We start from the raw sequence: 23,295 nt of genomic DNA, 5'->3' as shown, positions 1-23,295 counted from the left end.
ATACCCTATTAATTCCTAAGACTTTGCCTGAGGCAGAATATTCAGTATATCTTGTTCTGATGTTACATTTGAAAGCACTAACTGTGTGGTAAAAGGTAGGTTCAGAGGCAGAACATGGTTCAATTTAGTGTCAAGACCTTTCTTTAAAGACTTCTGACTTAATGTCAGTCATCATGAATAGGGTTCTAGTCTCTGCAATCTCTCAAACTAGGTAGAGAATTTAAACTCCAGTGCCCTAAGGCATCCACTGTGTGCTTTACTTCTCAATGGAATATATATATATTTTTTATGACCATGCCAGCATTTTTTTTTTTTTTTGGAAGTTTCTGCATTTTTCTTTTTTTTTAATTACTCAGTGAATTTTATTACATTTATAGTTATACAACAATCATCACAACCCAATTTTATACCGTTAGCATCCCAAACCCCAGCCCATCCCCCCACCCCTAACCTCTCTCCTTTGGAAACCATAAGTTTTTCAAAATCTGTGAGTCAGTATCTGCAAAGGAGTTCATTGTGTCCTTTTGTTAGATTCCATGTAAGTGATAACATATGATGTTGGTGTCTCACTGACTAATTTCACTTCGGATGATAATTTCTAGGTCCATCCATGTTGCTGTAAATGCCGTTATTTCTCTCCTTTTAATGGCCGAGTAATATTCCAATGTGTATATGTACCACATCTTTACTCACTCCTCTGTTGATGGACATTAAGGTTGTTTCCATGTCTTTTGTACATAGTGCTGCAATGAACATTGGAGTACATGTATCTTTTTGAGTCATGGTTTTCTCTGGATAGATGCCCAGGAGTGGGATTACTGGATCGAATGGGAGTTCTATGTTTAGTTTTCTGAGGAATCTCCATACTGTTTTCCACAGTGATTGCACCAATTTACAATCCCACCAACAGTGTGATAGGGTTCCTTTTTCTCCACACCCTCTCCAGCACTTACTGTTTGTAGACTTTTTGATGATGGCCATTCTGGCTGGTGTAAGGTGGTACCTCATAGTGGTTTTGATTTGCATTTCTCTAATAATGAGTGATGTTGAACATCTTTTCATGTGTTTTTTGGCCATCTGTATGTCTTCTTTGGAGAACTGTCTGTTTCGATCTTCTGCCCGTTTTTTGATGGGGCTGTTTGTTTTTTTGGTATAGAGCTGCAGGAGGTGTTTATATTTTGGAGAATAATCCCTTGTCAGTCACTTCATTTGCAAATATTTTCTCCCATTCTGTGGGTTGTCTTTTCGTTTTGTTTGGGGTTTCCTTTTCTGTGGAGAAACTTTTAAGTTTAATTAAGTCCCATTTGTTTATTTTTGTTTTTATTGTCATTATTCTAGGAGGTGGATCTGAGAAGATATTGCTGTTGTTTATGTTGTTTGGCCTATGTTTTTCTCTAAGAGTTTTATAGTATTCAGTCATATATTTAGGTCTTTAATCCATTTTGAGTTTTTTTTTTGTGTGGGGTGTTAGGAAGTGTTCTAATTTCATTTTTTTCCATGTGGCTGTCCAGTTTTCCCAGCACCACTTATTGAAGGGACTATCTTTTCTCCACCATGTATTCTTGCCTCCTTTGTCATAGATTAGTTGACTGTAGGTGTGTGGATATGACTACACCAGTGTTAAAGTTCCTGGACCAGAAATTGAATCTGAGCCTCAGCTGTGGTCTACACCACAGCTGCAGCAATGCTGGATCCTTTAACCTACTGTGCTGGGCTGGAGATTGAACCCATGCCTCCACAGCAACCCGAGCTGCTGCAGTCAGGTTCTTAACCCACTGTACTATGGTGGAAACTCCTTAATGGATGGTATTAACTGTGTTCCACCCATGGGGGAATTGAGAAAAAAGTCACTTAATTCACTTTCAATAAGACTTAATTTTCTTAGATCCTCATTGAGAAAGACTACTGCAAAGCAGATGGTGCACCTAACTCAAGCCACTAAATTCTTAATATAGATGGAAACTCTTTGATTACTATTTATTTGAGGCAAAATTGAATGGTGACTTCAGAATAAAAGATACCACCCAGTGGTTTTGAGTCTCGTCTTGACCTGTACATCACTGGAGAACTTGTTGAAAATATAAAATTCGTGTGCCCCATATTAGTACCATCTGATCTAATGACTCAGAAAGTTGGTGGTAAAGAGTAGGATGGTGGGGCTCAGCAGTTTGAGAAGCCCTCCGGATGACTTTGATGCACACTATAGTTTGAGAATCTCTGGGCTGTCCACTGACTCCTGCTTTTATTTCTTCTTCCAAAGGCTCCAGAAAGTATGTTATCTAGTGTTAGAAAGATCTAGATGTGATTCCCAGAAATGCTTTCTTAAATTCATTCCCAATGTGTAGTTGAAATTTATAGTTGAAATTTAAAGTCAGCTAGCTGGGAGTTTTTTGCAAATGGGATCATTTTACTTTTTTTTTTTTTTTTAAGGAAATTACTTTTATTTATTTTTATTGTTTTACAGCAAACTAATTTGGTCATCCTGAGCCCAAGAATGATTTCTACACCTTTAAAAGTGTTGGTTTTGTAGTCGTTGTTGTTAAAAAGGAAAAGAAAGCAAATATGTAACAGAGACTCTGTGACCTGCCAAACCTAAAATATTTACTCTGTCTTCTTCTGCAAAGTTTTTGGTCCTTGATCTATATGATACTTACTTTTTGACATTTGTTGAGATTTACTTTATGCCCTAGTATGCATAAACCATTTAAAATTGTCACAAATATACTTGCAAAAATGTTTTCTAATCATTAGATGCAGGTGTGTGTGTGTACCCATATATATGCACATGTATCTGTATATTAGGTTAACTAGTAATTTACTAATTTTAGTGCTCAAGTTCCTATTTCTTTGAATTTTTTGTTGATTCAGTCTGTTGAAAATTGATCAATTATTGAACTTTTTACATTATTCTGGAAGCTTAATTTATTTTGAGGCTATTTCATAGGGGAGAATATATAAATATATTAGAGATAATATATAAATAAGATAATGTCAAATTTTAATTAGTGCCTGTAAAGAGGATTGCAATTTTGTACTTTGATAGACAGTAACTGGGTAGCTGCCCTGTCTTGGATTGAGTGGTTAAGAAATGTCCCATCTCAGGAGATATCTTTTAAGCCAAGATCTCTGTGTTTAGGAGTCATTTATATGATCCTCAGAAGAGTATTCCAAGTAATGCAAATGCGTGAAGGTAGAGATATACTTGATATTTTAAGAAGGGAAAAAGCCAGTGAGACTGAAAGCAAAGGGTTAATGTGAGATGAAATTAATGGGCATAAAATAAAATTGCAGAAAAAGATGGGCAAGTGCTTTCATCTCTCTCATTATTATTGGCTGTAGTAACATAATATTTGAGGCCTATATTTGGGAATCTTTAGTATTCATTTGGAAGTGATATTAATAGTAGTACCCACATACAAGTGGTTGTTTTTGTTTTTGTTGTTTTTTTTTTTTTTTGCCACGTTGTGTGGAAGTTCCTAGGCAAGGGATCAAACCCTTGCCACAGCTGTGATCCACACTGCTGCAGTGACAGTGTTGGATCTTTAACCCAATGAAGCACAGAGGAGCTCCAAACACGTGGTTTTTTTTGTTTTGTTTTGTTTTGTTGTCTCTCTCTCTCTTTTTTTTTTTTTCGTCTTTTTGTTTTTTGCTATTTCTTGGGCCGCTACTGCGGCATATGGAGGTTCCCAGGCTAGGGGTCGAATCGGAGCTGCAGCCACCAGCCTACGCCAGAGCCACAGCAATGCGGGATCCGAGCCACGTCTGCAACCTACACCACAGCTCACAGCAACGCCGCATCATTAACCCACTAAGCAAGGGCAGGGACCGAACCCGCAACCTCATGGTTCCTAGTCGGATTCGTTAACCACTGTGCCACGACGGGAACTCCTCTTTCTCTTTTTTTTTCACCTATAGCAAGTATATTATAGCTAAACTACTTGGGTAGAAAATGCGTCAAGAGAATTTTTCAACATTGGTAGCAATTGCTTTTTAACTAACTGGTTTCTTTTTTTCTCGTACAGGCCAATCTGTTGAGTTTGATTACATCTCCCACCTCCTACCTTCAGATAAATATCATCTTGTTTTGTTTTAGTTTCAGGTTTCTCCTTGTATGGATCACTGATTGAATAATAGATGGCTTTGCCACGTCTCACAGGAGCCTTGCGCTCCTTTTCAAATGTCACCAAGCAAGATAATTATAATGAAGAAGTGGCTGACTTACAGGTAAATTTTTTAGATGACAGCCATTATAAACATGAAATATGGGCAAATATTTGACATCCTTTTTCTCAGTTCTGCATGTATTTTTAAAAATGTTAAGTTTTATCTTGTTTGGTGTTACAACCAAGAAGGAGAATGGGTGTATTGATATTTGCTATGGAAGTACTTATCTTAAGCACTTAAGACTAAGCTGTCAAAGAGAAGAAGCAGAACGATGATATTGAATCCTTGTTACTTTTTCTGTTCGAAAGGTTCCTACCTCAGTTAATTTGATCCAATAATTTAGTCTGGATCAACTGAATAAGTTTTTAGGTCTGGTAAAATTCTAATCAAACAGTCAGAAACAGTATATGTACTGTACCATGACAAATATGAATATTAATCTCTTAAACTCAGTGGCTGTCTTGTAATTGACTTCTGTTTTGTCCTTATCATTGATTGTGAATGTTATAGGCCTAAAGGTTCATGAACCTTACATATGAAAGAATGAGTCTTATAATAGAGTAGATGAAGAAACCGGCCCTATGCTGTTTTTTTGTTTTTGTTTTTTTTTGTCTTTTTGCCATTTCTTGGGCCACTCCCGTGGCATATGGAGGTTCCCAGGCTAGGGGTCGAATCTAGCAATGCCGGATCCTTAACCCACTGAGCAAGGCCAGGGATTGAACCCTCAACCTCATGGTTCCTAGTTGGATTCATTAACCACTGTGCCACGATGGGAACTCCTGCAAGAGAGCTGTTTTTTAAAAAACAGTAGTCACTTTGCTGATTCCTCATTTGACTCTACTGTAGAATATTAATACTGTTTCCTAGCGGGTTGGAATTTTATTACTTAAAGCCCTTACAGAGTTTTATCATTAGTGGTTTTACTTAAAGATTGATACTAGGAAGAAAAGATGTGTAACAGTCTTGAGGTAGATTTTTTTCCTCTAATGATGATATAGAATTTTGTTACACACAAAACAAATTAACCTTCTTTATGATTGGAACTATTTTACATTTTCACAGCAGTTAAAATAAGGATATATTATATACAACCAATTAATATATGCTATCTTATTTCCTTTCTTCACCTAACACCCTTTACAAGTTATTTTATGTTAGAGATACAACAGAAGATTTTAAAATTTGAAAGTATATAAGGACTACATGCTTGTCCTGTGTCATTTTATTTGATTCTTGTAGGCTTTTTTTTTTTTTTAGGGCCACGTATGAGGCACATGGAGGTTTCCAGGCTAGGGGTCGAATCATAGCTATAGCCGCTGGCTCATACCATAGCCACAGCAACTCGGGATCTGAGCCATGACTGCAACCTACACCACAGCTCACGGCAACACCGGATCCTTAACACACTGAGTGAGGCCAGAGATCAAACCTGCATCCTCATGGATGCTAGTCAGATTCGTTTCCGCTGAGCCATAACAGAAACTCCCCTTGTAGGCTTTTAAACAGTTCTTTTTCTCTTTGAGGAAAGAAAGTGGCAGATATAATGAGCCTTATTTTAATTTTTTTTCTTGGGAATTTCCAACATATTCAAGAAAGAGAAAAGTAGCATGAACCTTTGTGTACCTACCTGTGACCTATCATAACAACTTAATTCACCCTAGAGGCCAATCTTAATTCATCTCTACATTTGCCTATTTTCTTCTTCCTGGACCTAGATTAATTAGCTCTGTTTGAATTTAGAAAACTGAGGCAAGGAAAAAATAGAGAATTATAAAAGTAATAGGAATGTTATCAGTACAACAAAGAGGAAAGTTACAGTTTTCTTTCTGACCCACAACTTTTCCTTTGATCAAAGGACAGCATGAAGTTTAATCCATGGCCCAAGTCCATTGATATGAAGTAAACTTTTTATTGCTTTCTGTGTCAGTTCTTTTTTTTTTTTTTTTCTTTTTTTTCCCCTTTTTTGGCTGTACCTGTGGCATATGGAAGTTCCCAGGCCAGGGATAAAATCCTAGCTGGAGCTGTGTCCTGGGTCACAGCTGTAGCAACACTGGATCCTTAACATACTACATCAGCCCAAGGATTGAACTGGTGCCTCCACAGAGACAAACCAGATCATTAACCCACTGTGCCACAGTGGGAACTCCCCTGTGTCACTTCTTGAGAATTTGTAGTCTCAAGAAAGTGTATAGATAAGAATCTGTTGGATGCCTAAAGTGTTTTAGAATCAGACTTAGGAAAGCAGTGCTGATTTGAGTATGTTGTACTCATCATAGGAATTTTATTTTCTTTAAATGCCTTTCATTTAAAGCATGATATAAAACTTTTTTTTTTTTTTTTGTCTTTTTTGCCTTTTCTAGGGCTGCTTCCAAGGCGTATGGGGATTCCCAGGCTCGGGGTCTAATTGGAGCCGTAGCCACCCGCCTACGCCAGAGCCACAGCAATGCAGGATCCGAGCCGCGTCTGCAACCTACACTGCAGCTCATGGCAACACCGGATCCTTAACCCACTGAGCAAGGGCAGGGACCAAACCCGCAACCTCATGGTTCCTAGTCGGATTAGTTAACCACTGCACCACGACAGGAACTCCAATATAAAACTTTTTATACAGTATGGTCTAAGTTATGTTAAAAATGAGTAGGAGAATGGAAAAGAGGTACATGAGATGTTACCAATTGTTATCTGGATGTTGGACTTCCTGCCTTTTAGTTTGCTGCATTAAAATTATTTCATAATGAATATTCATTATGATTAAACAATACAAAAGAAGTTCTTATTAAATTTTTAAACAAATGGGATTTTTTAAAATCATATTTAAATAAAAATCCTCTTGGGAGCTATAAATTTGCATGTGAGTAGATACAATTTTAAATTCTTGTGTGTGGTGCCAAGTTGTATAATATAATGCAAAATATATATAATGAATGATAGATCTGAGAAAATTTTTAACCAGTATGTCTGTATTATGCTGTCTGTTTCAGATGAAGCGGTCTAAACTTCATGAACAAATTGTAGGTTTGGACCTGACATGGAAGAAGATAGTAAAATTTTTGAATGAAAAACTGGAGAAGAGTGAAATGCAAAGTGTAAATGAAGACTTAAAAGACATATTGCAGGCTGCAAAACAAATAGGTATAGTTATGTTTTGCTATTTTTTTTAAACCACTAAATTAAAAAGTAGATTCCTTTTAAGCTATTTACTGTATAACGAAAGGTTAAATTTTCCAGGAACGTATTCATAATTATGAGACAGTCTTTTCTATAGAAGGAGCTTATGATTCAGGGAGACAGAAGTAAACCAGTAATTATAATACTTTCAAACCTGAGGGATTTATAGGAATTTAGAGTTTTAAATCACTGTATTTATGGCAATAAGGATAAGGTAAATTAAAAACTTAATGTAATTGGAAAGAACCTTAAACACTATGTAGCTCAGTCTCCTATGGATTCCTGCCTAGCACACAGTGAAGGCTAGTACTAAAACTCAACTTTTCTTCAGTTCCTGTCACACATTAACATTCTCACCAATTGATTATATTTGAAGGACATTATAATTAGAAGTTATAATACCTATGCTTCACACAGGTTACTTCCCCAAGGTTGGAAAGAGAACAGAGCAAAATAAATGACTCTTTAATAAAACATCTGCGTTTTTTCATTGAAATTCATTGTTTCATTCCAGACTTTTTTAACTTAAAAGCATAGTTAGTGCTTCTGCTGGTCTAGATTTCAAATTCAGGTTTGTACTTTCCAGAATTCAGACAGATAACTCTCATCCTATGTGATTTGGCCATCACCTTTCTATCCTCAAGTCATCCTTGCTTGTGCTAATGGTGCTACCGCCACATGGCCTTTTCTTACCTCCTTAAACCCACCAGATCAGTGCCTATTTGGAGGTCTTTGTTCATTCTCTTCCCTGTGCTAAGAATGTTCTTCTGTCCTAATCTTAGAGTGGTTAGATCCTTTCTTGTTCTGAGCTTACCTAAAATTATTTCCTTAATGAGACCTTCACTGACCATCCAATCTCACGTTGTTAACCAGTCATTTTTTATCTTGTGACCCTTAGTTAACATTTTCTCCATAACATTTATTATCTAATATTTTGCTTGTTTGGTTATTGCCTGTGTTTTGCTACTGGGATGTAAGTTTCATGAGAAGAGGATCTTATTTTTTCTTGTTCAACACATTCCATCCCCAGTGCTTGAAGTAGTGCTTGGCATACTTTAGAGTCTTAATAAAAATTCACTTGATAAATAAATGAAAAAGTCTTAGGTGATTTCTTGGTAGAAGGAAGATTTAGATCCTTACCTTACCATATGCTGATTGGCAATTTTCTTCCTTTCACCAGCTTTGGAAGGTGTTCGTATTATATCTCATACACTTGAAGACTTTTTATTTATGATCATCAAATATTAGAATTTATTATTTGGATATTTTGACTTTGATGTATCATTTAATTATCACTGGTTTGTAATACAGTATAATGTTGAATTTAATGTTCTCTTAATTTTATTTTTTGCCACATTTTGTAGTTAGATGATCTTTTGAAGTTTAGGGGCTTAAGTAAGAATTGAGTTTTTCGAGCCTAGGGAGTATAGAGCACACTTTGATGCAGTTCGTGATAGCATTTGCTATAGAATCATACTTTATATCTTAAGAATATCAAGGAAGTTCATGTTCATTAGAAAACAGCAAAAATGAAAAGTCTCTCATCTACCTAGATTACTTTAAGTAAGATCTTAATCCTATTGGACTTCACTATCTCCATTTCTGAGGTGTTAGAATTGTTAGACAAGAGGAGGGGGTATCCGACTCAAGTACTTTTCAAAAACTATGTCCTTCCTCTTCTTTAATTCCATTATAAAAATAACTCAGAACACTTAGCAAAAACAGTATAAAATATTGAGCTTATTCAGTACTGTGACTAAGTTATTTCTTAATTAAATGATGTGGAAAGTAAGATTTTTAAGAAATAAGTTATTCTTTACATTACTTTCCCAGATATCTCTGATGAGTAAAAAATTACAGTTTTAAATAGCTAATTATTAAATGTAATCCCAGGAGTTTTGCCTCTTAGCAAAATGTCTGATTCATATTCAGGGACTAATCTATTGACTAATATGTTGAAGGAACTGATTATTTTTATTTTTTTAATTAAAAATTTTTTATTTTATATTGGAGTATAGCCGGTTTAGCATTGTATTAGTTCTAGATATACAGCATATTGATCCAGTTATACATACGTATATCCATTCTTTTTCAGATTCATTTCACATTGAGGTTATTACAGAGTATTGAGTAGAGTTCTCTGTTGAGTAGAGTTATATAGAAGGTCCTTGTTGATTATCTATTTTGTATGTAGTACTGTGTATATACTAATCCCAAACTTCTAATTACTCCCTCCCCCCGTCTTTCCCCTTTGGTACCATAACTTTGTGTTCTTTTTTTTAAATTTATTTTTTAAAGTATAATTGATTTACAGTGTTGTGCCAGTTTCTGCTCTACAGCATAGTGTCTCAGTCATACATATATATTCATTCTTTTTCTCATACTGTCTCCCATCATGTTCTGTCCCAAGGGATTGGATATAGTTCCCTGTGCTATATAGTTGGACCTTAATTGCTTATCCATTCTAAATGAAATAGTTTGCATCTATCAACCCCAAATTCCCACTCCCTCCTTCCTCCCACTTGGCAACCACATGTCTAAGAACTGATTATTTTGGGATGTAATGTCTCAAGAGAATATTTTCATGACAGATAAAATCTTAGGGTTGAATTTAGGGAAGTGCTTTGTATTATCTACTTTTAAATGGCACGTTTAAGTTGAATAACTATTAACTTTTGTAAACTAATAATTCACTAGTAGTCATCCACTCTCTGAATGAACATACTGCTGATACTGGAAATGAAATTAAAACTAGCAGCATTGGAAAGATTAGTCTTACGGAAAAATGTCTTTGTGATTTCTCATTACCTCTTTTACACAGGTAATGTTGCTGTAATTGTGTCAAGAAGGTGGAACAAGAGAAAAAAGAAAAAAGAACAAGGACTTAATATTTCAATTGAGTATTTTAGTGTGAGGCACTTGTTTAAGGTCATGTATATTGACCAGTTTGAGGAATAGTTATTTTAAGCTGGAGGGGGTGTCAGGAAACATCTCGTCTAATCCCTTCATTCTGTATGTGAAGAAACAGGGTACATGAAGTTTGAGTGAATCTCTTGGTTGACTTGTAGCACCGATAGGCCTAGATCCAAATTCTGAAATGGAGACATGATGGAAATCCTAGATTCTTTCCTTTTAGTCAAAGGTTCTGTTCTGTCAAGCCCACTTTTCAGCTATTTTTTTCTAATTTAATTTTTATTTTATATTGGAGAATAGTTGATTTACAGTGTTGTGTTAGTTTCAGGTGTATAGCAAAGTGATTTCAGTTATATATACACGTATATCTCTTCTTTTTCAGGTTCTTTCCCCACATAGATTATTACAGAATATTGAATAGAGTTGCCTGTGTTGTATAATAGGTTCTTGTTGGTTATCTATTTTATATGTAGTAGTGTGTATAGGTTAATCTCAGGCTCCCAGTTTATCTCTTCTTCCCCTCAGCTGTTCTTAAATTGTCTCCCCCTCATATTTGCCATTGCCCTAGGGCTTTTACGTATCATGTCTGAGCTACTGCAGTAACCTATTGCCTGAGCTACTGCAGTAACCTGTTGCCTCAGTCTTCCTCTCTTATTTCAACTTTTTCACTGTCACTAGACTGATCTTTGTGAAAAGCAAAGTTCCTTTTGATCTGTGCTTTACTCTTCATGACAAATTTCTTATAATGGGAGAAATTCACCTTTAATGAAGTGAAATAATTTACTTTTTCACCTTATAATTCCATCACGTGTAACCTTTTTTCACCTTATGATTCCTAATGTTTACTATCTTGCCTGAGCAGCACTCACTGTTTTTTCTCTCTGTCATTTATGTATTAGAATAACTTTCCCCATTATGTCCATCTAGTAAATGCTTCTCATCTCTGAAGAAATGACTTAGGCTTCATTCATGTCCTCTGTTACTCCTTCGTAATGTTAGTAGACAGTGATTTACTAGAAAGTCGTCTAGGAGTTCCCATCCTGGCTCAGTGGAAATGAATCTGATTAGCATCCATGAGGATACAGGTTTGATCCCTGGCTTCGCTCAGTGGGTTAAGGATCCAGCATTGCCATGAGCTGTGGTGTAGGTCACAGATGTGGCTTGGACCTGGCATTGCTTTGGCTGTGATGTAGGCCAGTGGCTACAACACCGATTTGACCGCTAGCCTAGGAACCTCCATGTGCCACGTGTGCAGCCCTAACAGAAAAAAAAGAAAGTCATCTAGTTCAAACATTTTTATAATACTTTCTCACTGGTTGATAATTATTTACCTCTTTCCCTTCCTTGATGGACTATGAATGCTTTGATGATACAGGGATTCCAGGAATCACAGTGTCTTTGTACTCTAGTACCCAGTATGGTGGAAAGGATGCAGTTAGATGCTCAATAAATTAATGAAGTTCTAAGAATCCAACTAAAAGTCAACTATGGTCTCTACTACCTCCAATGTTGGCAATGTTTTATAAGTGGCAGTTATAAAAAGTTTTTATAAGTTTTTAAAAACTTTTGTAATTTTAAAGCACTTTTCGTTCTCAGATTTACACTTAATATATTCCCATAATTTTTTACAATTTTATTCTCCCCTCAAGATTATTTTAATACTAAAACTTAGCTTGAGGGAGAAAATACTATAAATTATTTAAAAATAGTATTCTTGGCCCTTAATCTTAGTTTTTTTAAGTACTCATTGTAGATATAATGATCCCCTCCATGGACTTTGAAGGATAAGCACAGTAATATTAACTACAGGATAATATATTTCTCTTGGTAATGAAACTTTGTCAATACCTTTTGTGCTCTAAATAAAAACATTTTTGAAAATAAAGAGGTCAGCATTGAGAATGACAATAAAATGCATCATGTATTAGGCATGTATCTCTGTTACTTAGAGTTTTAAATGATCATTTCAGGAGACTTAAGATTTTTCAGAGTAGGTAGAAACTAGGATGGGGGTCAAGACTGGTGGAAAAGTCAGTAAAAGACCGGACAGTTCCCTAATAAGCTTGGTAATTATATCTCTATCCTAGGGTCAAACAGAATGATCTAATGACTTTACTTTGAATCGTGAATACAGATCAGGACTCAGCCTGCACTGTACTAATGAACTAGTTTTTGTTTTGTTTTGTTTTCTTTCAGTGTTCAAATTCTTTTGCTATACACAGACCTGTTTGTTTTGCCTTCTCTAATTTCTAACCCCTGCTTTATTTGGGTTTTGATGTTTTTGCTGTTTTTGAGAAAAGTATGAACCAAAGGGTAGGTTGAACAGGAGTAACTTACAAAGTGTGGTTTAGGGAATTTGGGTATCCATTATGTTTTTGAGTTGTCAACAAAATAAGATTTTACTATAAAAAATGAGGAATCAGGAGTTCCCATTGTGGCTCAGTTGAAATGAATCTGACTGGTATCCATGAGGTCACAGGTTTGATCCCTGGCCTCACGTAGTGGGTTAAGGATCCAGCGTTGCTGTAGCTGTGGTGTAGGCCAGAAGCTGTAGCTCCGATTTGACCCCTAGATTGGGAACCTCCATGTGCTGTGCATGCGGCCCTAAAAAGACAGGGAAAAAAAAAAAAAAAAGAGGAATCAAAACTGAGTGTGGAAAGCAGTTTATAAAGCAGTGACTAGAAAAAGGAGGTATAAGAAGATATTAGCAGGATCTGGCAGTTCTGTTTATGGAAGCGAGAGTAGGCATTTATAATAATAAAGGCCATATCTGGATATGGCTGGAGATTTTCAGAAGTATTTGTGGAAAACAGCTATCTTAAAAATTGTAGATTCCAAAGAAATTGAATTCTATTTCCCAAAATTTGGAACAACTCTCTGCTGAGAATAACTGGAAAAACTATAAAATATAAAGTTTGTTTGACTGCATCAGAGTACTACCAAAGCAGTGAAAAATTATGGGTTCAAGATCTGGAAGCAGAAATAAACTCTGAAAACATGATCCTGGTTTGGACCACTTTTTTCTAAAGGTGACTGTCCATTATGGAGGAGGAAGCCAGATGGAGAAGAGGAAGATAAGATGATGCCCAGAGTTTCTGATAGATTCAAAGGACCAAGATAACAAAAATGACTAAAATGGACAAAAGAGGAAATAGAAAATCTGAATATTTGAGTATTATAGAAATTGAATCTATGATTAAAAATCTTTACACAAAGAAATCTATATGCCTTTTTGGCTTTATTGGGTAATGTCATTTAATGCAATTTAAAAAGAGGGTATTGTTGATTAAAGGAGGTTACAGACATAAAATAATCAAATGCAATGTATTGTAGTTGATTAAATCCTGAATCAGAAAAAAAATCGTAGCGATATTTTGGGGGCCGTTGTAGAAATTTGAATATGTGTTGGGTATCATTGGGTAATGTAAGTAAGGTCTTAGGTGAGATAATGGTGTTTTGGCTGTGTAAAAGAATATCCTAAATCTCAGTGTTGATAATGAAATGTCATGAAGACTGTAATATACTGTTTGTGGATCCGCAAAAAAAGTACACGTGAGCTATGTGAAAGAGAGGGGATATAAGTGCATGTGAGTGAAAAAAATGTTGACTATTGGATTATTAAATGGGAAAAATAGTGTGATTCATGTAAAGCAATAAAAGTTTAAAAATCATGATTTTTTTAGTAGATGAAGAAAAAGGATTTTATGAATATCTAAAATCCAATTGTGATTAAAAAAATTCTGAACTAGTTAGGAATAGAACTTCCTTAATTTGATAAAGTACCTATTAAAAAAAACCCCTACATCAAACATTATATTTAATGATGCAGCATTATATTTAATGTTGAAAAAGATTCTCTTTTGAGATAGGGAACTAGAGAAGAATGCCTGTCATCACTTAAGTTTCTCACTGTATTAAAGGTCCTTGCTAATGTAATAAGGCATGAAAAAGAAAGAATATAAAGACTGAAACTTCAGTGAGTCACATAACCGTATCATTAGAAAATCAGTTTAGCAAGGTCAGTATGAAAATCAGTTTTATTTCTACTTACCAGCAGCAAATTTTTTTTTTTTTTTTTTTTTGTCTTTTTGCCTTTTCTAGGGCCACTCCCGCGGCGTATGGAGGTTCCCAGGCTACTAGGGGTTTAATCGGAGCTGTAGCCACTGGCCTATGCCAGAGCCACAGCAACGCAGGATCTGAGCTGCTTCTGCAGCCTACACCACAGCTCACAGCAATGCTGGATCCTTAACCCACTGAGCAAGGCCAGGGATCAAACCTGCAACCTCATGGTTCCTAGTAGTTGGATTCTTTAACCACTGCGCCATGACGAGAACCCCAACCAGCAGCAAATTTTAAAAAATGCCATATACAAAAGTATTAAAAATCGTCATATACCTAGAAGTAAACTTAACAAGAGGCGGATTTCCTCATGGAAAACTAAAGTATTGAGAGAAATTAAAGAAGACCTAAATAAATACAGGGATTGAAACACTCACTTTTACCCCAATTGATTTACATATTCATTGTCATCCCTCTCAAGATCTCAGCATGTTTGTGTTTTGGAATGTTTGTTTGTATGTAGAAATTGACAAGGTAATTTGAACATTACGTGGAAATTCAAAGGTAAAGAGTGACCATGTCAACCTCGCAGAACAAAGAGGGAAAACTTACTCTCTGGATGTTGACTTATAAAGATAAGTAGTCTGGGTAGTGAATTATTGATCCAAGGATAGACAAAATAGACCAGAGTGAAGATTTCTAGAAACTGACCTATGGATATTAGGATACTTGATTTATCATGAAGGCTTTCAAGTTGTGAGACACGGCTGATTTTTCAGTACATGGTGCTAACTTACCTGGGTGTACATATGAAAAAAATGCCTAAACAGAAATGAAATATGAAGCTCAAAACAGTAAATCTTTTTGGAATATGGACCAATTTATTGAACAAAAAACAGCATTCATAAAGGGAATTATTGGTAAATTAGACTGCATTCAAATTAATGCTTTTTATTCTTTCAGAGTTAAAAAGCAGGTCATGGAGTGGAAGGATATAGCTTCAACATAAAACCAAAAAGAGACTTGTATCTACATTAAATAAGAACTCCTATAAAGCAATAAAAAAAGGACAGATAGTCCTATATAAAAATGGGCAAGAACCTTGAACAACATTTCAGAGAAGATAATTGAATGGCTAATAAACATGAAAAGATAGATGCCCAGTCTTGTAACTAATCGGGGATATGACATTACATGCCCATGAGAATGGTTAAAATTGAAAAGACTGACGTACCAAGAATGTGAAGCAATTTCATCCACTGCTAGTAGAGTTTATTTGTGTAACTGCTTTGAATAACCTATATGATTGGACACGTGATATTTAGATCTTGGTACATATTACTCAGTGATATGTCCATAATTATCCAATATCAGTGTCTGCTCATGCACACAAAAGACAATGTGCATTCAAGGCATCATTATTTTTAGTAGCTTTAAAATGGAAACAACCCAATTCACTGTTAAGTAATGGCATAGATAAATTATGATACACAGATTACCTTATAGCAATAGTGAACCATAGTAAATGTGTAACATTGTAAATGAATCTTCATGTTCACTGAAAGGCAAACACAAATGAACAGATAGTATGATTCTATTTATATAAAATTAAGAACTAGGCATTACTAACCTCAGGTGTCAGAAATCAGGATAGTGGCTTCTTTTGAGGCAGTGGGTAATGACTGGGAATGCATATGGGAGAAATTTCTGGGAAGCTGATAATGTCCTATTTCTGGAAGTAGTTACCCAAATTATATAAGTGTGTTCAGTTTGGGATAACTCTTTGAGTTGTTTTGTATATATATCTTTTTATATTCAATAAAGTAAAAATTGTGGCTTTTTATGTTATTTTCAAGAAATATTTCAGACTGATTAAAATTTTAAAATATATAACAAATACTTGTGTAATCACCATTCAGCTTAATTAACGCTTGGCTATCTTTCCCTCGGATTTTTCTTTTAAAAAAAAATAAAATTGATATGATCAGAACTCCTTATATATCTTGTTCAGTCTTAGTAACTGATACCATAAAAATAATAAATTGGTATTTATCATTCTCATGCCTATTGATGTATTTTCATTACATAATTATACATTCATAAATATATGCTTTAGGAAAGAAAATAAATATAAATATCAAACTAAAGTTGCAGAGGCCAAGTAGATTTATTTATTCATCTGACAGTCTACCTCTAGAATTTACTAGCTTTATAATATCAGGGCTTAAGACTGCTAATGGCTTGGTCTTTTCTTCATCTTTGTTGCTTTTTTTTTTATCATGTCTGCTCCACTTCTAGCCAACATGTGTATTCTCTAGAAGAATCTGCTTTAGTTTTTTGAGAGTAGATTATGTTGCCAGATTTTCTGATAATTGAATCATCTTTGCATTCCTGGAATAAATTCTACTTGCTTTTAGTTTATTTTTAGATATACGGATGGCTCTAGTAAGCTAATATTTTGTTTAGAATATTTGTAACTATATCTTTTGTACCATCTTTGTTTTGTTTTCAGTTTTAAGTTTGTTGTCGTGATTTTTTTTTTTTTTCCTGGCTTTTTAGGGCCCCATTCGCAGCATATGGAGGTTCCTAAACAAGGGTTCAAATCAGAGCTACAGCTGCTGACCTATACCAGAGCCACAGCAAGGTGAGATCTAAGCCACATCTGTGACCTGCACCACAGCTCATGGCAATGCCATATCCTTAACCCATTGATTGAGGCCAAGGATCGAACTGGAAACTTCATGGTTCCTAGTTGGATTCATTTCCACTGCACCACAACAGGAACTCCCTCAGTTTTAGGTTTGAATAAAATTATTATCTTTATAGCCTATATAATTTCAATTTATCACTTAATGTATGTGGTACAAATTCAGTTCTTTCATTTACTAATTTATATCACTAAGCCTGTTTCCTCCTCTGTAATAAGGTGAAAGTAATTCTTTGAACAGTTGTGATGTGAAGCAGTGCTGCAAAGTGCCTGGTAAAATGGCTGTCAATGAATAATTCTGTTAAAACCTAGTTGTACCAGTAGCCGTTGATAAAATAGTGCACTGAGTGGTTAAATGTTATGATAGAGGTATGTTGCCCCAGTGATGTGGTGCAAAAAGGTCAGGAACTTCCTAGGGTAAATCAGGAAGGGATTTGTAAAGAGGGAAATTTGGGACAGAATTAGTTTGTGTTTTGAATGTTAAGGGACAGAAGTGTGTTACATTTATGTCCATTTCACAAGAGAAATTATAAAATAAAAGAGCTGAGTAGCTTAATGAAAATCATAAATGACTTTCCAAATATATCAGCCATTTAAACAGGTAGTTCAGATTACTTGGGAATAGGACAAAACAGCTATAAATTAAATTGCTCTTGTAGCAGTAGCAAGAGTTGGAAATAAGATCACTTCTTCACAGTTTGCTTTATCTTATCAATTTATTTTTCATTTACGAGTTATTATGACTCCCTAAGCATAAAGAAATTTTTACTGCATTCTTTGGTAGAGGCACTTTTAAATTTGCAGGTAAGTTTCTTTATAGTATTACCAAGTATAATATTACTAAGCACCTGATAAATGGATGTAGCACTTAGGTGTTTATCTTATTAAAAAAATTTCCCCTTGGAATTAAAAAAGTAAAAAATGTAAGTTTCAGTGAGCTATGAGATTTGTTCAAAGATAGAATTTCTATTTCTTGAGTGATGCTCAAAATATGGTTTTGTTATAGAAAGCTTTCGTTAGCCATTTGGTTGCTTGGGAAGTCAGGTTGTAATTTGATGCAGGATTTTTAGTAGTAGAAATTGCAATGTAATGACTGAATGCTGACTTAAAGTTTACACTATAAGTATACACATTTTGTAATGAATATATGTAAGATTAAATAGATGACTTTAAAACATGGAGACATGCCTTGGTCTTTGTTAAAACTCTTGTATTACTACTCTTTTTCTCTACCAAATATGTTTCTGTTTTCCTTTAATTGTTTGCTCACCCTGAAAGCAATGATTTTTTTTTTTTTTTTTTTTTTTTTGTCTTTTTGCCTTTTCTAGGACCGCTCCCATGGCATGTTGAGGTTCCCAGGCTAGGGGTCCAATTGGAGCTGTAGCCACCAGCCTACACCAGAGCCACAGCGACGTGGGATCTGAGCCACGTGTGCAACCTACACCACAGCTCACAGCAATGCAGGATCCTTAACCCACTGAGCAAGGCCAGGGATCGAACCCTCAACCTCATGGTTCCTAGTCGGATTCGTTAACCACTGCACCATGATGGGAACTCCAAAGGCAATGATTTTTATATCAGCGTAGGCGTAATCTTAACATTTAAGCAACTCCTTCAAATTACTGTATTGAACATTTCTTAAAACACTTTACCTACTTAATGCAATGTTTTGATGGAGGTACTCTGATGCAGAGTTATAATTTTAAAATAAATGAAACTCATTATATTACATTTCTTAGGCAATTTAAAATTTATATCACATAAATTGTTCAGTTTATTTCCCAAAAAGCCATATGGTAAATGCTTACTTACTTCTGTTACATCATAAGTTAAGATAATTTGGTGATTACTTGAAAGATGGTATAAGGCAAAAAGAAAAAAATGGTCCTGACTGTTATAGTCTTAGTATGTTATTTAACCTTTCTGTATCTGAGTTTCTCTATAAAATGAGTAAAATACTTATAAAGTTCATGTGACAATTTTAGATAATATACTTAGAAAAAATACATTACTGGGTATTGGAGGCAAATATGTAAGAGGGAAAAAATGATGAGGATATAAGATAGTGTATTGTTTAAATTGAATCTTTTTTTTCTTTCTTTTTTGGCTGCTCTGCCATATATGGAGTTCCCAGGGCAGGGATTAGATCCAAGCCACAGTTGTGACCTATGCTGTAGCTGTGCCAGACCAGGGATCAAATCTTTGTCTCTGCACTGCAGAGATGCTGCAGATCCCGTTGTGCCACAGTGGGAACTGACTCCAGTTGAATCATTTTGTACTGTTTAGTATGTAATACTGTCCTAGGAAAGTTGCTGGTGCAAGTATTTAACATATTGTAAAATAAACCATCGTGATTATCAGTTAAATCACTTAGTTAATCTATTCGAATATAAAATGTTTATAGTTGCTTGCCTGCCTTGCTGGTATTTTTAACAAGTGGAACGAACTTAACACTATGATGCAAGGTTATAATACTTTGGTATTTTCAGTCGCAGATCAAGTGTCGGGGTAAAAATGGACTTTTAAAATTTGAGCATAGCATGAAAAAATAAATTTGTAAGTTACTTTCTCTTACACATTGAAGATTTAACTGATCAAGGCAGTCATTTGCTGACAATTTATAAATTGAATATTTAGCAATATTAAGGATGAAAACAGTTGGTTCAATTTTTAATTAAAATTTCCTACTCATCCTTTAAAAAGAATTCTTCAATGATTATGGTAGGGAGTTTTATTTTATTTTTTTTTAATAGGAGCTGACATTTAATTAGCACTTACCATGTGCTAGACCTTGTTTTAAACATGTTATGCATATGAACTTTTTTTTTTTTTTTTTTTGTCTTTTTGCCATTTCTTGAGCCACTCCCGCAACATATGAAGGTTCCCAGGCTAGGGGTCGAATTGGAGCTGTAGCTTCTGGCCTACACCACAGCCACAGCAATGCGGGGTCCGAGTGGTGTCTTCGACCTACACCACAGCTCATGGCAACGCTGGATCCTTAACCCACTGAGCAAGGCCAGGGATCGAACCTACAATCTCATGGTTCCTAGTCAGATTCATTAAGCACTGAGCCACGACGGGAACTCCTGAACTCTTTAAACACTATAACCCGCTTGTTATTGTCCATATTTTGCAAGTGAGGAAACAGGCAGAGGGACTGAAATGCATACAATAGAGCCAGCATTTGATGGGGTGTGTCTGACTCAAGAGACCATATTCTTTTTTTTTTTTTTTTTTTTTTTTTTTTTTTTTTTTTTTTTATATATTATTTTTTTTTGGGGGGGGCCGCGCCCACGGCATATGGAAGTTCCCAGGCTAGGGGTCTAATCAGAGCTACTACAGCTGCTGGCCTACACCACAGCCATAGCAATGCAGGATCCGAGCTGTGTCTTCAACCTACACCACAGCTCCTGTCAATGCCAGATCCTTAAGCTGTTGAGCGAGGCCAGGGATCAAACCCCCGTCCTCATGGATGCTAGTTGGGTTTGTTAACCACTGAGCCACTGTGGGAACTCCAAGATTATGGTAGGCAATTTAAAATTATACTTCAGAATCTTTTAATTTTAATATTTTGGGATCAAAAGGAAAATATAAGTAAATTGTTGAGGATGATCTAAGATTATAGTCATCACTAAAGTCTGATTTTAAAAAATTGTTTTATGGAGTTCTCCTTGTGGTTCAGCGGGTTAAGAACCCAAAGTAGTCTCTGTGAGAATGCAGGTTCAATTTTTGGCTTCGCTCAGTGGGTTAAGGATTCAGTGTTGCAGTAGGAGCAGGCTGTGGTGTAGGTCACAGATGCAGCTCCGATTTGACCCCTAGCCTGGGAATTTCTATATGTAGCAGGTGTGACCTTAAAAAGAAAAACAAATTTTTTTTCTGTTTCGTAATGGTACAGTAATCAGTTATACTGATCCTTATACTTTTCACATATATCTCATTTACTCCCAATATAACTGTAAAGCGGGCAGGACAAGCATTTATTATTAATAAAAAGTGTTCTAGTGACCTTTAAGCCTATTTGTTTAAATGTATTGTGGTTGAAATGCCAGTTTTCTGGTTTACAGCCCTAGTGTTTTATGGATAGAAAATTAGGTGTTTAAGTAGTAAGCACTAGACTAGCTTCCTTAAAAGTTTGGAGATCTTAAGTTTCATTCACACTTTTAGTCAAATGATTATTTGTTGTTTATTTTATTCTTTACTGAAACCTTATTTTGAGGACAGAACTAAATTTCCTAAAATTCCTATTCCTCTTATAAAGATTTGCAGTCTCTGTTGTGAAAGGAAAAGCTTGAAGAATGGGGAGCAAATGTTAACTGACCAACGAGTTTCAGCCTAGTAAATAATCATTTAAAAGATTACTTGTTACCAAACTGTACTTAAAATATAAAGGGAAATGGTAAACAGCAGGTTATTTGTGAACAAGATCCTCACAGTTAATCGAACAAGTTCAGTTTTTGTAAGAAAACAAGAACACAGCTATTTATGACAAATTTCCACCCTAGAAACATACCATGTGGTTTTTCCCAGGCCTCCCTCCTCACAGAGTGGTCCAGTCCACTGATTCCATGGACTGATGGAGAAGCACAGAAGTGTTTAGGTTTCTGTAGGTTTCTCTTGAAACTGCTTTGTTGAGAGAAGGGCGGCAGCCTGCCAGATGTTTAACAAGTCAGACATCTGATTGCATTCATTCTCTTCAGATCTTTTCTGTTTTACCAACACCCTTCATATATTTCAGTCACCAAAAAGATCGCTTAGTCGTGGGCTGTACTAGCAAATCGGGTGCTCCTTTTGTCGCAACCCTCCCTGGGCCTATAGTTCCTGCTCCAATCCTGAGCTGTCTTCTTGTCAGGGGTCCTCTGACAGCCAGTCTCTGTGGTGACAACGTCATCACATGCAAACAAAGAGCCACAGGTGTGTCAGTCTGGGCTGAAAGACATGCGTGTGCGGTGACCGGAACATGGTGCAATGTGTGGGCTTCAGATAAGTACGTTAGTTTAAGAATGTGGTAGTCTCGTTCTTTATGGGAGAGCGAACAGTGGCAGTAAATGCTGTTTGCTAATGTTTCTCAAAAGCTGGAACTTCCAGACTCATGTAGCACAGTTGAGGAGATTCACTTTTGAGGAACCGCTTTGTAGTGTGGACACTTGTCCATTTTTAGCACTGCAACTCAAAGATGGGGTAGAGTAGGTTGTGCAAAAGGAGAGTTAGTCATTAGGCAAGGATATTAACACCATTACCCAACTAGGCTTAGAAGTTTGAAAGTATTTGTTATTTTTGAAATTTTATAGGTGTTAAGTCAGTACTCAAAAATTTGAAACCTTGAGAAAATTATTTTTCATGTTAGTAGAAGTTTCCATGAATCTGCATTTATTTTCTCTTTCTTCAAAATGAACTCATCACTTACTTTTTTCTCACCTAATATATTGCTCAATATATTTCTCACTTAATATATACTTTATGGCAAGATATATAGATCCACTGTATTATGTTTAGTGAATGTTATATATGGCTGTGATTATTTCTTTATTAAGTGAGAATTAGAGATAATTCACTTTCCAGGAATTTACAGGGAATCAATGTGGTATAGTAGAAAGAATTTTGTTTAGGAGTTTGAAGATTTCTTTGAATCTTGTTTAATGGCTAAATACCTGTTTGACCTCTCCCATACTTAATTGAGTCTATTTTAACATCCATAAGATGGATATAATTTTGTTAGGAAGAATTGAGATCGTTTAATATAAAAGTCCTTAGTAAGTAGTTAAAGGAAAATCCCAAGATGCAAAATGATAATATCTTTATCAAAGTTTACAGGTTAGATGTAGAATGAATTTGTCAAGGTGAATTCCATTTTTACTCAGACTCAGTAGTCCCAACCCTGTTGAATTATTTGTAGAATTATCATAATCCCTAAATTACCCAAAAACCAGAATTCGTAGAGCATCTTATGTAGACTGAATAAGTAAAATGTACACAAATGCCATTCAGTTATTTAATTTAAAACCATTATTTGATTTATAGAAGATTTTTGTGATGTATTCTCCTAAATACTAAAAGAATATATGTCAGGTGATATTTTAAAAATTTCTTATAGGAGTTTCTGTTGTGGCACAGCAGAAACAAACCCAACTAGTATCCATAAAGATGTGGGTTCGATACCTGGCTTCAATCAGTGGGTCAGGAATCTGGCACTGCCATGAGCTGTGGTGTAGGTTACAGATGTGGCTGGGATCCCGATTTGCTGTGGCTGTGGCGTAGGCCATCAGCTGTGGCTTCCATTCCACCCC

The 23,295-nt window shown here is 35.5% G+C and overlaps 1 protein-coding gene across 3 annotated transcripts in view; it reads left to right on the top strand.

Annotated features, from left to right (window-relative positions):
• Positions 1 to 23,295, top strand: part of ASCC3 (activating signal cointegrator 1 complex subunit 3) — a 325,142-nt gene that overhangs the window by 18,113 nt on the left and 283,734 nt on the right. For 2 of the 3 annotated variants that reach the window (XM_021090356.1, XM_021090357.1), the window contains exons 2-3: positions 4,094 to 4,224; positions 7,146 to 7,296. In XM_021090356.1, coding sequence (XP_020946015.1) covers positions 4,135 to 4,224; positions 7,146 to 7,296 — 241 coding nt within the window. In that variant the 5' untranslated portion in view covers positions 4,094 to 4,134. Of the gene's footprint in view, positions 1 to 4,093; positions 4,225 to 7,145; positions 7,297 to 13,274; positions 13,465 to 23,295 lie in introns of those variants that run through there. The other variant, XM_021090366.1, reaches the window with a different exon arrangement.

Source organism: Sus scrofa, chromosome 1 (genome assembly GCF_000003025.6).
Source record: "Sus scrofa isolate TJ Tabasco breed Duroc chromosome 1, Sscrofa11.1, whole genome shotgun sequence".
In the NCBI taxonomy this organism is placed as follows: domain Eukaryota; kingdom Metazoa; phylum Chordata; class Mammalia; order Artiodactyla; family Suidae; genus Sus; species Sus scrofa.
Note: the sequence above shows the minus strand (reverse complement) of the source record. Positions and strands in the feature narration are given on the sequence as shown.